This window comes from Filicampus tigris, chromosome 8 (assembly GCF_054856515.1).
Source record: "Filicampus tigris isolate MCC_2025a chromosome 8, RoL_Ftig_1.0, whole genome shotgun sequence".
Classification (NCBI taxonomy): domain Eukaryota; kingdom Metazoa; phylum Chordata; class Actinopteri; order Syngnathiformes; family Syngnathidae; genus Filicampus; species Filicampus tigris.
The window spans coordinates 6,570,134-6,584,638 of record NC_141224.1 but is presented as its reverse complement, the minus strand read 5'-3'; the positions used below and the strand labels follow the sequence as shown (position 1 = coordinate 6,584,638).

Below are 14,505 nucleotides of genomic sequence, written 5' to 3'. Positions count from 1 at the left end.
GAATGAAAAACGAACAATGCAGAAACAAAAAATGCAGACAATCTCAAAGAGAGAATACTTTTACATGCACCGTTTACGTGCACGGGATTGCAATTCAAGAATAAGCCAAAGTATAAAATTGTTCCTTATGGAAATGGGAATTAAAAAAATGTGTATGTTGGATGTGTGCCTTTAAGGGGCGTGGCTGAGTCAGTGACTTCAGGTCAGGTTAGCTAGTTAGTTCAGTGTGAACGTCTGGGTGCGAGTTGTGGCCTACACGAGCTTATTTCCTAGTATTTTAATTTTTTTACTACTGTCATCTGTAACTGTGGCAAAGGTACCACTTTATTTGCTATTTTGTTTTTATTATATTTATTTTTATTTTATTTGTTTATAGTTATTCATATTTATTTATTTTGACACAAAATTCCATGTCCAAAACGATTCATTCATATTCTTTCTCGCTACAAGCAACAGAGTGTGAATGTAGAGCGTTGGTCGGAATATTTTCAAATAGTTTTGAATCCTTCAAAACTGTGAAATCTGAAACTGTTTTGTTGAACTCTTCACAGTTTTATGTCACTTTCTTTCCATGGCAGTCTCATTTGCAGCTAAAACATACAAATTTAACAAATAATTCACTTCAATTCAGAATTTGAACGGGTTATGACTCATTTTCGGGATTATCTTACATTTATACGGACCAATAAAATAATATGTAATATGCGTGCCAGGTCTATAGTTTGTGATGTCACAGAGGAAACACAACTGCCTATCTTACTAGATATTATCCAAAGGTGAGGGACTAAACAAGCACAAACAAGAAGTTACACTAACATTCTCATCTATGGACAATTTTGAGTCTTCATTGAACCTAACATGCATGTTTTTAATTCATTGCTGCACGTGTTGTGTAAATGCCTCCTCGCTAAATTCCAATTGGCTGACTAAAGTAGTTGAACTCGACTCTGACGAACTAACTTTGGCATGATTTCATTCTAACTTTGAAGTCTATTTTCTCTAAACACCATCTTCATGTCATCAAGCCACTTCCACACTGTTTGTTTTTCGGTCTTGCTGATTGGCAGTCAGAGAGTCAGACGTTTTAGCGCAGTGCTGCTGAAAGAGGCCTGATAGCTGCCCGGCCATCGTGCTGCTCCGCCAAGCTAAATAATTGATGACTGTGTTATATTATTAGCCCTCAAAGACGCAAAAACACATCAGCTAAATCCTAAGCGAGCAAAGCGTGTAAAACGTCCCGCGGGAGGCCACCGACGCGTTTTATGAAATGTTCCGCCGCTGTGATTTACATCCGCGGTCCCCAACCGCCGAGCCGCGACGTGGCCGCACAATGGAACCGAACAAAAAATTGTTTCATCATCATCAGAAACTGAATTTTGGAATTTGCACCCCGGCCGGCTGTCAAAATCAATTTTCATTTATCAGCGTGGCGGCTCTCACCCCAGCAGGCGCCGATGGACATCCTCTGGCGGGGGGCCGGGTTGGGGAGGGCGCCGTTGTCGTGGATGAGAGCGGGGTCAAAGGTCACGCCATCCACGTACAGGGTCACCGAGGGGAACTGGACGCTGAGTGACAGGTGGTGCCACTCACTGTCGCACACCTGGCGAGCACACAGGATAATCAGTCAGTCGTTCAGGATGACACGGAGGCCATATTTCAGTGCTAGCAAACAAAAAACAGCTGTGATGACTTTTTAAATACTGTAGGGTACTGTTTAAAAAATATTGTTAAAATATTACTATCATCAATGTCATTACTTATTTCTACATTTGTTTCCAGCTATATATTTTTTTTTTAAATCGCTTGAGTTGCTCCTCCTTTTGAACAGCTGATGTAATTACTATTTTTAAATACATTATACTTTTAAAATTAATATTGTTTTTCAATCCATACGGCCGCGACCCTCGTGAGGATAAGAGGTTTGGATGATGGATGGATGGATGGATCGATGGATGGATACTGTACTTTGCTTTACTTTCATTTGTTTCATATTTTTAGATTTTACAAGCACGTATTAAGTCAAACACGTTTTTAGAGTTGTGCTTTTTTTAATTTATTTATTTATTTTTAAATGATATTTTATTATTTTCTTCATATTGTAAAACCAACAGGTTTTTGGTAAAAAAAAAAAAAACTATTAAAAAAAACTATAAAAAACTTTTATTAGCAAGCACTATCAAATTATTACTGCTTTTTTAGTATATAAGTACTTTTTACAATATTTTCTAAAACATTCATACATTTCATTATGTACATATATGTATACATGTATTGGCAAAATAATAGTCCTACTGTCCAAGGTTTGGCATTATTGGGTTGCAAACCTATGTACCAAGTTATAATTTTCTTATTAGTTCAAATTTCAATTTAATTTATAGTTGTACTAAAATTTAATGCTGAAAAAAAAAAAGTATATTTTTGGGACAATATTTTTCTTAGGGTTGCCCTTGTCCTGAATTACCTGACAAACAGTCTCCAGTATTTATTATTTATCAAAATGCTGTATGTCATACTTTTAAAATGATTAATTACAGAATGTATTGTTTTATTGAAATGTTTTTGTTTTTTTTAACTGATTCCATTTTTTCCCCTTTGGTAGATTAGATTAAAGTATTGATTAGAATAATGAATACATCCTAGTCAATGATGGCCAATGATGGTTTGTCGTTGGTATAGCTGGCGAGGGGAGAGGGGTGTAAGGTAACAAGGGATCAGACAAAGACAAAAGGATCCGAACCAATCTTATTTTATCTCTGTATCAGATTTAATGTAATCCGCCTCAATCTGTCTGGGGAGCTTCGGTCAAAACACAATCCCCCACTACCATCAGTAAAAACGTCACTCTCCCACCCCGACCAGCCGAGCAGACATGACGTCCATATTCACGCGTTTGCTGTGCACGTGGCATTTAACCTAACAGCTTGATGTGAAAATGAAGAACCTCCCCCCCACCACACATTACCTGCTCCAGTTTCCACAGGAACTTGACGGGCCGTGCAGCCGAGACGTCGGGCCAGTAGAAGAGAGAGAGGCGGCAGCCGTGCACGGAGAGCGAGTAGTGGGAGAACGAGTCGTCTGTTGAGAGGAAGACGCACTTAATTAGCCGGTTACAGCGCTTTAACTGGGCTTTTCTATGGATTTCTTACACATCTTTCATTCCCGGGGCAAATTTGGAAACAGCATTCGCACAGCGGCTGCGGTGCGTGCGGATTGCCTGTTTTTTTTACCGGAGAAACGTGTGTGGAGGTTAAGTGGCTCCCTCAAGAGCACCTTGCCCGCTGAGGCTGTAAACAGCGCACTCTGAACACCAGCGGTGATAATTCGCTGGAGGTTAGCGCTTGGAAATAATGTCCAAGAAAGGCCAATTTGCTGACAACAATGTCAAAAATACATTTTGAGGAGCTTCAAGGTGAATGGTGGACCATTCTGTTTTTTAGCAGTCGATTTTACAGTAATCTATAAAACCGGGTATGCAGTAATCCCCACTCCATCGCGTTCCAGACCACCCTCGCAATAAGTGAAATAATCAGTTATATAGAAATATCCTATTTAGAAAAATCAAAGGCATGTTTTTACAGCATTTACGGCAATTCATTTTTTTTAAGGCGTTTAAACACACTAGTAATAAATAATACAAACTAGCAGAGCTGGGCATTCCGTCTATGTGACGGACCGGTCCGTCTATCCGTCACTGACGGATTGACGGACGTTTAGTCAGACTTGCCGACGGAAGACTGTTTACAATTAGAGGTGGGCTGGCCTATTTTTTACTCCCAAAAAAGATGCGAATGACGGATGGAAGGATACCCACGCTGCAGACGGATGACGAATAACGGATGCTCAATTTGTAGTTAAATGCCAAGGTCTGCAAACTAGGGCACGTCCCATATAGATTTTTTTATTTTTTTTATTTTTTAGGCAGGCACCTATTCTGACATTTGACAGGTTAAAATTCTGAAAACTGATTGATCCACCGATGAATTAAAAAAATATATCATGAATAAAATAACATATCTTTTGATACCTTAATGCTTACAGGAATAAAGAGATGAATTACAGGCAGAACATTTGATGTTTTAACACTACTTTGTCCTTTAGTATTTCTTTAAGTTTATAACAGAGAGAAAAATCTGTTGGTTTTTTTTTGTTTTTGTTTTTTTTGCTGACACAGTTTTTTGGTAAGCAAAGGTCTAATTATCGTATGTTTATGAAAGAGTGATTCTGAACGGGAGATTATCAAGTCTCCCGGGGGAAATCATCCCATTTCAAGGAAACGGTCATAAAATTACTACAAATTTTCAACAAATAATCTTTTTTTTCTGTTTCCACATGGTTACACCTCTAACATTCAACCAATGTTTGCTGTTGCTACAAACGAACAAGGTGTATATTTTTGTTGCTATCATTAGCTACTTTTGAATATTTTTGTTACTCAACACGTTAGCAAATCTATGCAAACATGTTGTTTTGATATCATAAACGTCGAGCTAATGCTAGCTAGCTCTGTTTATTTCTCTTCAATAAATTTTGGGGTAATGCGACACGTGCGGTATGTGTGTTATTTATGTCCAGTCTGCTCCGTAATTCTGTTTTGATTGCCGCCATTGCAGAAACACACGCTTCACAAACATAGGATGTTGGAAATGACTGAATGGTATCGATCCAAATTAGGATCATTTCCGTGTTATTCTAATGTAGTTCAAATGATGTCATTTAGCATAACTCACCATTCTTGACAGTGCTACACACGATGGTCTCCTCTTCCTTGCGACTCGCTTTAGACTGAGCGGCGGCCGGCTGGATGTTGGTGCCCCACCTGCGCATCCACAGCTGCAGGGTGAAATGGTCGCCAGAGAGCCCCGAGACCACCGCGTCCGGCACCACCGCCACGTGGTTGGACCCGTTGAAGGAGAATACCAGTGAGGAATCCGAGGAAGGTAGAGTGGGAAGGGCTGACGTCCAGTTGGCTGTGGGCGATGGAGGAGGGAGGAGGTCGACCTCGCCCCGAACGGCGCCTGGATATGATGGAGTCGAGATATCAGACGATAAAGACGAGCCACGTCATGTTTTTCGATTTACGCACCGCAAAGTCGTCGCACGGATCGGTCAGAGTAGCTGTCTCGGTCACAGCCCTTTCCGATGTGGCCGGTCTGAAGCTCTACGGTGGCCTGGATGTTCCACACGGTCTCCTCGCAAGTCTCCAAATGCAAGGTGGGGAAGAGCGGGATGCTCCCCGAGCCTGGTGTGTACTCCACCCGCTTGGTCCAACCTGAAACACATTACAATCAGCGAACCTGATTCGGGGACAGAGGCGGTATACACCGTCGGCTAATCACTTGGGTGAAATTGTTGAAAATAATGAAATGAAATACTGACTTACAGAAAAATGCTGTGAGGCGAATTTGAAATCTGATTGGTTAAAGAAACCACTGCAAATACAGTTTTCAATCAGCCAGCATGACTGATTCTGACATTCCCTGGGCAGATGTCATAACATTCAACCGATGTCGAAGATGACACTTTGGCCACTTTTTTTTCAAGAATATGTTTTATGCAGGCCCACTAGTTGAAACACGGCATTCTGATTAATATTATGTGGAATAAAAGTTAAGCAGCAGAATCCACCTGTTTTTTAGCTAGCTCAGGGGCGGCCATTTTGTTACTTCTGTCCGCTGAAAATGATATCGAAAACGCTCAGGGCTCAGATAACGACCAATTATGGATCAGCTTCAGAAAACAGGTGAGCTGTAATTGGTCATGATGTGAGCACTGAGGGTTTATGATGTCATTATGTGTCAGTGGACAAAAGTGACAAAATGGCCACCCCCAGAGAGGGCTAAAAACGGGTGGATTAACTCTTATTCCACAAACGCAATATTTATCAGAATGCCTTGTTTTAATTAGCGAGCCTGCGTAGAACATATTCTTGAAAAAAAATATGTTTGGATTGACTTCCCCTTTAAAGGCTGAAATCCAACTGGACAAAAAAAAAAAAAAAAAAATCAAATCCACATTCACGTCCTGGAAGCAATGCAACCCAAAGAAATGCTGAAGAAAATAGACTGTAGGGAGAACATTATTACAATTTCATGGAACAAACAATAGAATTGAAATTGTAAATACAGGTCAGTGCTTCTGATAATGTTGAAGCTAGCACAGGATCTGACCGCCCACCTCCGTAATAGTGATTAAAGCAGTTGCATTTGTAGACCCTCGCTATTTGTAAGCCTCCACCTCCTTCAACTCAAGATGACTCACATCGCCAACCAGCCCACATAGCTCCCAACCCACAGCTGATGTTACCTACAGCTGAGAATGACGCAAAGAAGCGAGGGAGCGATTTACCCATCCAGCCGGGCTTGCAGGACGGCTTGACCGTGACCGCCACCTGAGCGTCGGCCTGAGCGCGGTTCTTGCCGCAGTCGAAGGCGGTCACCCAGAAGGTGTGAACGCGCTGACGCTTGGAGTCCAGCGGCTCCGTGTTCTTTATGTTACCTAGGTGACGCAGAGATCGGGACAAAGGAAGAAGCATGACAATGAGAGAAAGCATAAAGAGCCGACTTCCCTCCTTGACACACAACACTTGTCCATAGTTAAAAAAAAAAAGGCTTTTGTTGCGTGAAAAGGTGAGAGGAAGTGATGTTCACGTAAAATGCTGCAACGCCAAGGAACAGAGCATAAAGGAAGAACGACAGGGTTGGAGCACGGGGTCTCGGACCACCCAGCAAATTGTGCAGAGTCACAGTGAGGCAGCCGTCCTTCCTTCTCCCTGCTTTGTGTTACAAAAACAGCAGGCGCTTTCTGTCTGTCAGTCAGCCAGCCGGGCGGCGGTTGCGGTAACGAGAAAAAAGACGTGAGGGAATAGACAGAGAGATCACCTGAACAGCTGCTGCAGTGTTTATGCAGAGATTCTCAACAATAGTCCGCCCACGTTAAGTCTATTTTCACCGTTTTGGCTTAATACCGGGCAGGGGAAGGAAGACGATACAATTGTTTGACTCTTTGCCCATGCACCATTTTCTATTTGTATTTGAAAATATATAGATTTAAGGGTTTATTGCAAATGTATTTACAGCGATGCCTTGACTTACAAGTTTGAGACTAACCTTGCAACTGAATTTGTTCATACGTCAAATAAATTGTCCCCCGCTGAAATTCCTTGAAATGCTGTTAATCCGTTCCACGCGACCAAAAACACACAAAAATTAAAACGTGTTTTTAACTCATTCACTGCATTGCACATTTTCAGACCATCTTTTAGACTAACGTTTGAAAAAATTAAAAAAATATATAAATAAATTCCTGGGATTGAATGGCTGGACTGTGAAACGACGAGTAAATTCGTCAATGGCGGTGAATTAGTTCATAAAGTAAAAATACACTATATTGTAAAATGACAATAAAAGAGAATCTAAAGAAATTGTGTTTTAGTGCTGATGCTGCATTCGGGGCAGAAGGACCACTGCCCTATTTCAGGCAGCTTCCTTTCCATTACATATATCACATGTAATAAATAAAAGTTATTCGTTTCTAAATATTTACATAAAGATGTGTTACTATTTCTGGCTATGTACAATCGTTTTAATGGCCTGTGGGGAAGTTATAATTGTGCCCCATTTAGTCTGCCTAGCAACATGTCTTCATGCAGACACTTGGCATAATGTTGTCCGACCCTCTTTTCTCATTCTCACAGGCTGATGGGTGTGGCTAGCCTATGCCGTTGTTTTATTGGCCAATGTGACAGTTACAGTTGAGCCCCTATGAATTATGCCTGGCAACAAGTGGCTGGGAAAACACTTTGCCGTCGGGCCCTATTTTTCCATCCGACAGTTGTGGCTAGCATATGCCGTTTATTTCGATCGGCCAACGGGGCAGCTACGATCGATACTTTTTGTCCCTAAAAAGTTTGAGACGCCACCCCCCCAGGGATCTTATTTGTGTGTCTCACCATCGTTGTCAATAGCAAAGGGCACATTGGGAGTGATGATGTCATAGAAGCAAATCTGGCTGTACTGCGGGGAGCAGTCGGCATCCAGAGCCTCCACGCGCACGATGCGGTCAAACAGACGCCCCTCGGGGACCGAGGCCTCGTAGCGACGCTCCACGAACACGGGGGAGAACTCGTTGACGTCGTTGACACGCACATGTACGGTTGCCCTGAGGAGGCAAGGCGCATTGTAAGAAGGAAGTGGCAGGTGGGGGGTGGATGTGCAAGCGGCTGTCCGCAGGAGCGCACTCACTTGTGGGATTTCTTGCTGTTGACGCCGTCGGGCCCCTCGCCGCAGTCGTAGGCCTGGATGGTAAAACTGTGCTCTCGCTGGCTCTCGCAGTCTAGCGGCTCCTTGGAACGCACCAGACCCTCGCCGGTGGAGCGGTCCAGGACCACCGCTTCAAACTGGACTGAACCGGAACCCGAGGGGCCGTTGTGCACCCGGAAACCACAAATTTCACCTGAGAGTAGAGTGCAATGAGACATGGAGGAGAACATCAATACATTCCTTTTTTTTTTTTTTTTTTTTTTTTTAAAGGCGAAGTCAACCCTAACATATTTTTTTCAAGAATATGTTCTATGCAGGCTCACTAATTGAAACACGGCATTATGATTAATGTTGGGTTTGTGGAATATGAGCAGCAAAATCCACCCGTTTTGAGCCATCTCTGGGGGCGGCCATTTTGTCGTTTGTTATCACCATGAGAAGGTTTCAGATATGCCTTATGTTATTTTTCTTTGAATAAAACAACTCAACTCCCACAGACCCGAACACCATACAAGGGTGAAATATAGAAAGTGTCATTTGGTGAACTCCACTGTTGTCATTTTAGGCATAAAAAAGTGAGCTGTCCTGTTGTAAAATAGAATGAGGTCGACACGCAACACAAACGACTGTAAAATCGGATCCAGGTTTTGCAGCTTTTGCCAGCAAAGCATTCTCTCTTTGTGAGGGACACGAACCTCATGCATGTATCTATTATCATTCGAGCCCACGTGGTTATTTCCTGCCCCAAAGTGCACGCATGATCGAGCGGCTGACCGCTGCTGCCATGACGGCTTCAATTACACTACGCTCCTCTAAAAATAGACACGGCGGCCAGCAAATTCATACATGCATCTAAAACGAGGACGGGGGGGAAATATAGCCACGCGAATCGGTCTTGTGATGTCTAACAAGAAATTAAGTGCGATAAAGGATGCGAATGGTCTTTCATCACACGTGTGGTGTTGGGCGTTACCTGCGTAGTGGAGCGGAGCGTCTTTGTCCAAGGCGAAGAGCGGCGGGTTGAGAAGCACCGTGTTGTCGTTCTCCATCACGATGCCTTGGTACTCCGTCTCGATCCATGGCTTGTGCTTATTGGCTGAGGAGGCCAAACGATAAATATGTAAACAAGCGTAATACAAGTTTGTGATTGTGAATATTCTCATTCATTCGGGTCAATTTATTCTCATCGATCGCAGTTGGATTGCTTCGTTTTTCCGAGTTTCGCCTCTCATCTGAGCGGGCTTCATCCGCGCGGGTACTCCATTATGCTGTCACACCGTGACTGACTCAGACGGTTTCACTTCTCCTTGTCCAGTTTCTGCCTCGTAAAACAATTAGACCCCTGACAGAACGTCCACTTTTTAATCACACGCTCATCTCGAGCGCCGCCATCAATCAGACCGCCTCAGCGCAGCAGCGACACAATATCCCACCGAAAGGACACAAACGCCCCAGGTTTTCTGTGAATTTAACCTTTAATTGCCAATTCATTATTCATCCTTACGCTGGATGTTCAGCGCCAAAGGATCAAAGGCCAAGTTAATGAGCAAGAAGCGAGGATTGTTCCACGCCGCCGCAAAGCCAATCCGTCTCTTCTCTGTCTTTGCCTCTTTTGTCCCGCAGCCCTTTTGGAAATCAGGCACACACACAAATGCTCGTCTGTGCGAGGGGGCTGGAAAAGTGCTCCTCTGTCACCTTGAAGACAAGAAAGGCGACGCTTTCACATGTCGACACTTTAGTCCGTCTGTCAATCTAGCTAGCTTACCGAACCCGACCTATCTAATTTACTCTTACCTTCCGACCTCAAAGGTTGCAATTTAGAAAACAAAACAAAACACACCATAACAAAACTCCCCTTTTGTCTCACTTTCAGGTTGCCAGACCAACCTTGTGACACTTTGAAAATGGCCAAGAATTCAGTGTTTATCATACAACAGTCAGGGTTCATGAAACAAAATGCGCACGTATCAAGTTTGCCCAACTCGCAATAAAAGCAGAAACAAATCGGAGTAAACAAAGAGCAATGTTTAGCTAAGTTTCATTGACTAGATAATGGCTTTTTCTTTGCTATTTTTCACTTCCCCTGTCTGATTCGCTGACAAACACCCAATCGGAGCGATCAATTTGTCATCAACGGGCCGACGCCATTTTTCATGTTGAATCAGACCAAAACTGCTCGCCCATCGATCGCTCATTCATTCTAAATAATTCTTAACATGCACAAAGACAGAAGTGATCGTTTTTGAATTCATGCACGAATGCGGACATTTTAAATTGTTTTTGTCTGGCACAGCTTTACCCCTCAAAAATACAAAGTACATGAAAATACATTTCTATATTATCTCAATTTTATTTACTCAAGGAACACTTTTTATGGGGAGGGAACACATTTTCACAATCAGAATCATCTTTATCGGACAAGTATGTAAAACACACAAGGAATTTGTCTCTGGTAGCATGAGCTACACTACTGTTGCAGTAACAAGAAACTACGATAAACCAAGACATGACAATTAATTTTTGCGACATTTTGCAAAAAACAAGCACAAAACACAACACCAACAAAAATCTCGTGTTTCATTCTATTGTACAGAATCAGGTAACAACCACTCACGGCTGACCTGTTTTCTGAAGCTGAGCCATGATTGGTTGTTACCTAAGCCCTGAGCAACTGTGATGTCATCTTTGGTTGTCAGCAAATGACAAAATGGCCGTCCGTCCCTGAGATGCTCAAAAACAAGTGGATTTTACTACTTAAAGCAACACGGCATTTTGATTAATTGCGTTTGTGGAATATGAGTTAAGCAGCAACATCCACCTGTTTTTAGCCATCTCAGGGGGCAGCCATTTTGTCACTTCCTGTCACAGTTGCTCAGGGCTCAGATAGCGACCAATCACGGCTGACCTGTTTTCAGAATGCTGTGCTTAGACTAGTGGGGGTGCACAGAACATATTATTGTAAAGAATATTTTGGGGTTGACTCCCCTTCAACCACATGCTAACTAGCTAGCTACCAAAAAGTTGAGCATTAGCCTACACTTCAATTGCATCCTGTCTGGCATCTCTCATTTGTAAAGTCAGGGAATAACAAACAGTATTTTACCTCTGTCATGTCGCTCAATTAGGTAACCCAAATATTAGGAACAGCTCAGTATGACGCAGCGCAAACAACACGCATAATAATAAACAGACTATTAAATGGTACATCAAAATGAGCATGAGTTCCTTTGCGGGTTCTTGTTTTGGATATCATTAGATTGCATACGGTAGCTATAATAGGAGTGTGTATACTTTATTTACTTCTTGTTTAAAATCCTGTTTGAGACTAAATAAAGGCGCAATTACCCAGTCTGGCCACCTCTGCTCCTCTATAACCTAACCACACTCTCTTTTTTGGTCATTTATCCCCCTCACCCTCGCGCCTCCACCCTTCTGCCACCCTCCTCCCTCCATGTAGCATTAATCTGAGCATCAGGCGCGTGGATTACATTCCGGATTACAGATTGAGAGGCATTCCATAGTTCTGTCTCCCTTGGCACCGGTCGCCTCTCTGACACTCTATCTCGCCACAACACGCCTGGCGCTTGGCACGCATGCGCGCACACATGCACGTCTTCATCCTTCCCCCCCCCCCCAGCACCTGATCTCACATCCTCCTCCTCCCTCCTTGTCTGCGTCTTTTTCGGCCATGTCCGCCTCTCCTCCTGTCACTGCTCCTTCTCTGCCTTCCCACCCTCACTCCTTTGCCTTCATCATCATGTACCTTGTCTTTTCCCCAATGAACACCCCCGCCCCCCGCTCCTCGGATGATCTGTGGAGAACAGAGTTGGAATAGGAGGATGATAAATCTAATGTTGGAGGAAGATATGGAGTCACGCACATAGATGGACACTCGCCGAAATCGTGCCAGCCTGTTTATCGGGCACGATGATCATATGTAGTATAGCTGCAGTGGGTGTTAATTAGGGATGGTCAACCTAAGGCCTGTGTGTCACAAGGCCCCTCGAGAGAATTTAATTGGCCCGCCATGCAAATCTAAAAACACATACAACCTCAGAGGAACTGTTACATCGAAAAACACATGGAACTTCTCATACCATACAGTATAAGTGTATGGTGTAGGGGTTCCTAATATTTTGACATCCACTGACGGTAAAAAAATAATTAATAATAATAATAATAATAATAACAGCTTGCAGTGCAGCAATATTTGTTTGAAAAGGGTCCAATAAAAACATCATCAGAAAAAGGGTATTCAGCACAACAAATACCAACAAGTAAGATCACATGTCCATGTAGGCCACTTCATTAGGTACACCAGCACAAGCGAATAAGAGGTTAAAAATGTTGATTACAATCATACACTTTGTATAAAATAAAATCATTAAAAGGTATAATAATTATAATTTTTTTTTTTTTTTTTTAGAAAAATGACCACAACAACAATACTATTGCCAATATACTGAGATAAAATTTCACCATATTAACACGTCTCTGTAGGATTCATCCACTACATATTCCATCCATCAGGATCCCTGGTGAGCTGAAGCCCATCCCATCTGAGCCCGAGCGAGAGGCAGGGTACACCCTGAACTGGTCGCCAGCCGATCCCAGTAATAAATACACTGCCCAATTAATACCTTTCTGACAGTGTCAATCAAAACTTGTCATCTTTGTAAAGACTTCAGTTTCTGTATTGGGTCTCCTTAGGTTTGCGCGCGTGTACCCAATGCAGTGGCAAAGCATCTAAAACAAGCTTAAAAACAATAACAACAATGCAACACATCTACATGAGCAGTCAATATCGATCCGGATGAGTAACTGACCTTTGTTGCCACTGGCAACGGAAGTCAAGCAAAGGAAGAGGAAGGAGAGACATTTCATTGTGTCCATCTGGGGGAGCAGAGGTGTAGGGGGGGCAGAATTGGGGGGGGGGGGCATGCAACAACAACTCATTAACACTCCAGAAGAGAGACAGAGGTTAAACTAAAAAATAGAAAACATGCAGGAACAAGCATATTGATTGTCAATGCACAAATTCAGTAAATTATTCATATGGGAACGTTTGCTTTCTAACAGTGTCCCTGCTTTAGACACACAATACCTGCAGAAGGATTTAGACTGGACTTTATGTTGGTATTTTGGCAATACCTGTATTTCAGGTTCTGTAAATGACAATATTGGTATTTGGGGAATGATGTGGTCAGCAGTATATTACCAAACTGCTCATTTTTGCAATGCTCTCAGTTTGTATCTACGTGGTCACTTCAATTTATGGGCAAAACTGCGTGTGTGTGTGAGTGTCAAGTGGGTGTTTTCCTGCCTTTTAATTGTGGTTTGTCAGCTTGTGGCCGTAGCTGAAAAATGACTCCTCAGGGGAGGATGGTATGGAATGAGGGGATGAGGGATGTGAGTTGCGGGGGTCCATTCCAATATGCTGCACCCCGCCTTGATAAGCAACATTCTACACATTACCATACTGTATATATACATATATATATTCGCGTCCAGCAGGCCCTGGACGTGACACCGCATGTGTTCCCACTTGCAATGCGACATGACTGCGTGATAGTGACACAGATGAGACTTCAATAATGGCTGCCCAGTTAAAGTAAGGTGAAATGTCGCAGCTACCATGATCACGATGACGATGACGATGATGATGATGATGAAGAAGTAGTGACATTACCGTGTCGGCTGCAGCAGTGATGCCTGCTCGGTACCCACAGCCTCTTTTTTTTTTTTTTTTTTTTTTTTTTAGCCTCGCAGCATCCGCCTCTCACGCCCCTGCCTCGTCCCCGCGCACACGTCCTCGTCCTCGGCTATAGCGGTCCCGAAGCTCCCGGTGGTAGTAGATGGAGCTGGTTTGGTTGGGGATGGGGGGGGGGATTAGAAGAGGAGGACGATTCGGTGCGTAACTGGAGCGGTGCCCTTGTTTTCTCGTCTGTGGAGAAGGAAGGAGAGCTTGAGTGGGAATGTTACGCTGGCGTCCCCCCTCCTCCTCCTCCCCCCTCCCTCGGCGTGCGTTAACCCGCCCACACTGCGTCCTTCTCCGGCTACGTCCTCCCCCAGCAGCTCGGTGGCACACTGGTGCTCCGGATGCTTTTTTTTTTTTTATTTTTTTACTGACCTCAAACAATCACGTCATGTTGTGTTAACGTAAACCATGCATCTCATATCAATACATTTCCTCGATACACACACCCACACAGGCATTAAACTGCAAAATGACGTCATATCATAAAAA

General features: G+C 43.2%; 1 protein-coding gene across 1 annotated transcript in view; it reads right to left on the bottom strand.

The window, feature by feature from the left end:
- clstn3 (calsyntenin 3) overlaps positions 1–14,505 on the bottom strand; it is a 29,404-nt gene that overhangs the window by 13,202 nt on the left and 1,697 nt on the right. The window contains exons 2-11 of the mRNA XM_086039379.1: positions 13,948–14,202; positions 13,085–13,151; positions 9,232–9,354; positions 8,241–8,451; positions 7,949–8,157; positions 6,346–6,495; positions 5,084–5,269; positions 4,728–5,015; positions 2,963–3,075; positions 1,441–1,600 (exon numbers count right to left, since the gene is read on the bottom strand). Of these exons, the coding sequence (XP_085895505.1) occupies positions 1,441–1,600; positions 2,963–3,075; positions 4,728–5,015; positions 5,084–5,269; positions 6,346–6,495; positions 7,949–8,157; positions 8,241–8,451; positions 9,232–9,354; positions 13,085–13,151 (1,507 nt within the window). The 5' untranslated portion in view covers positions 13,948–14,202. The remainder of the gene's footprint in view (positions 1–1,440; positions 1,601–2,962; positions 3,076–4,727; positions 5,016–5,083; positions 5,270–6,345; positions 6,496–7,948; positions 8,158–8,240; positions 8,452–9,231; positions 9,355–13,084; positions 13,152–13,947; positions 14,203–14,505) is intronic.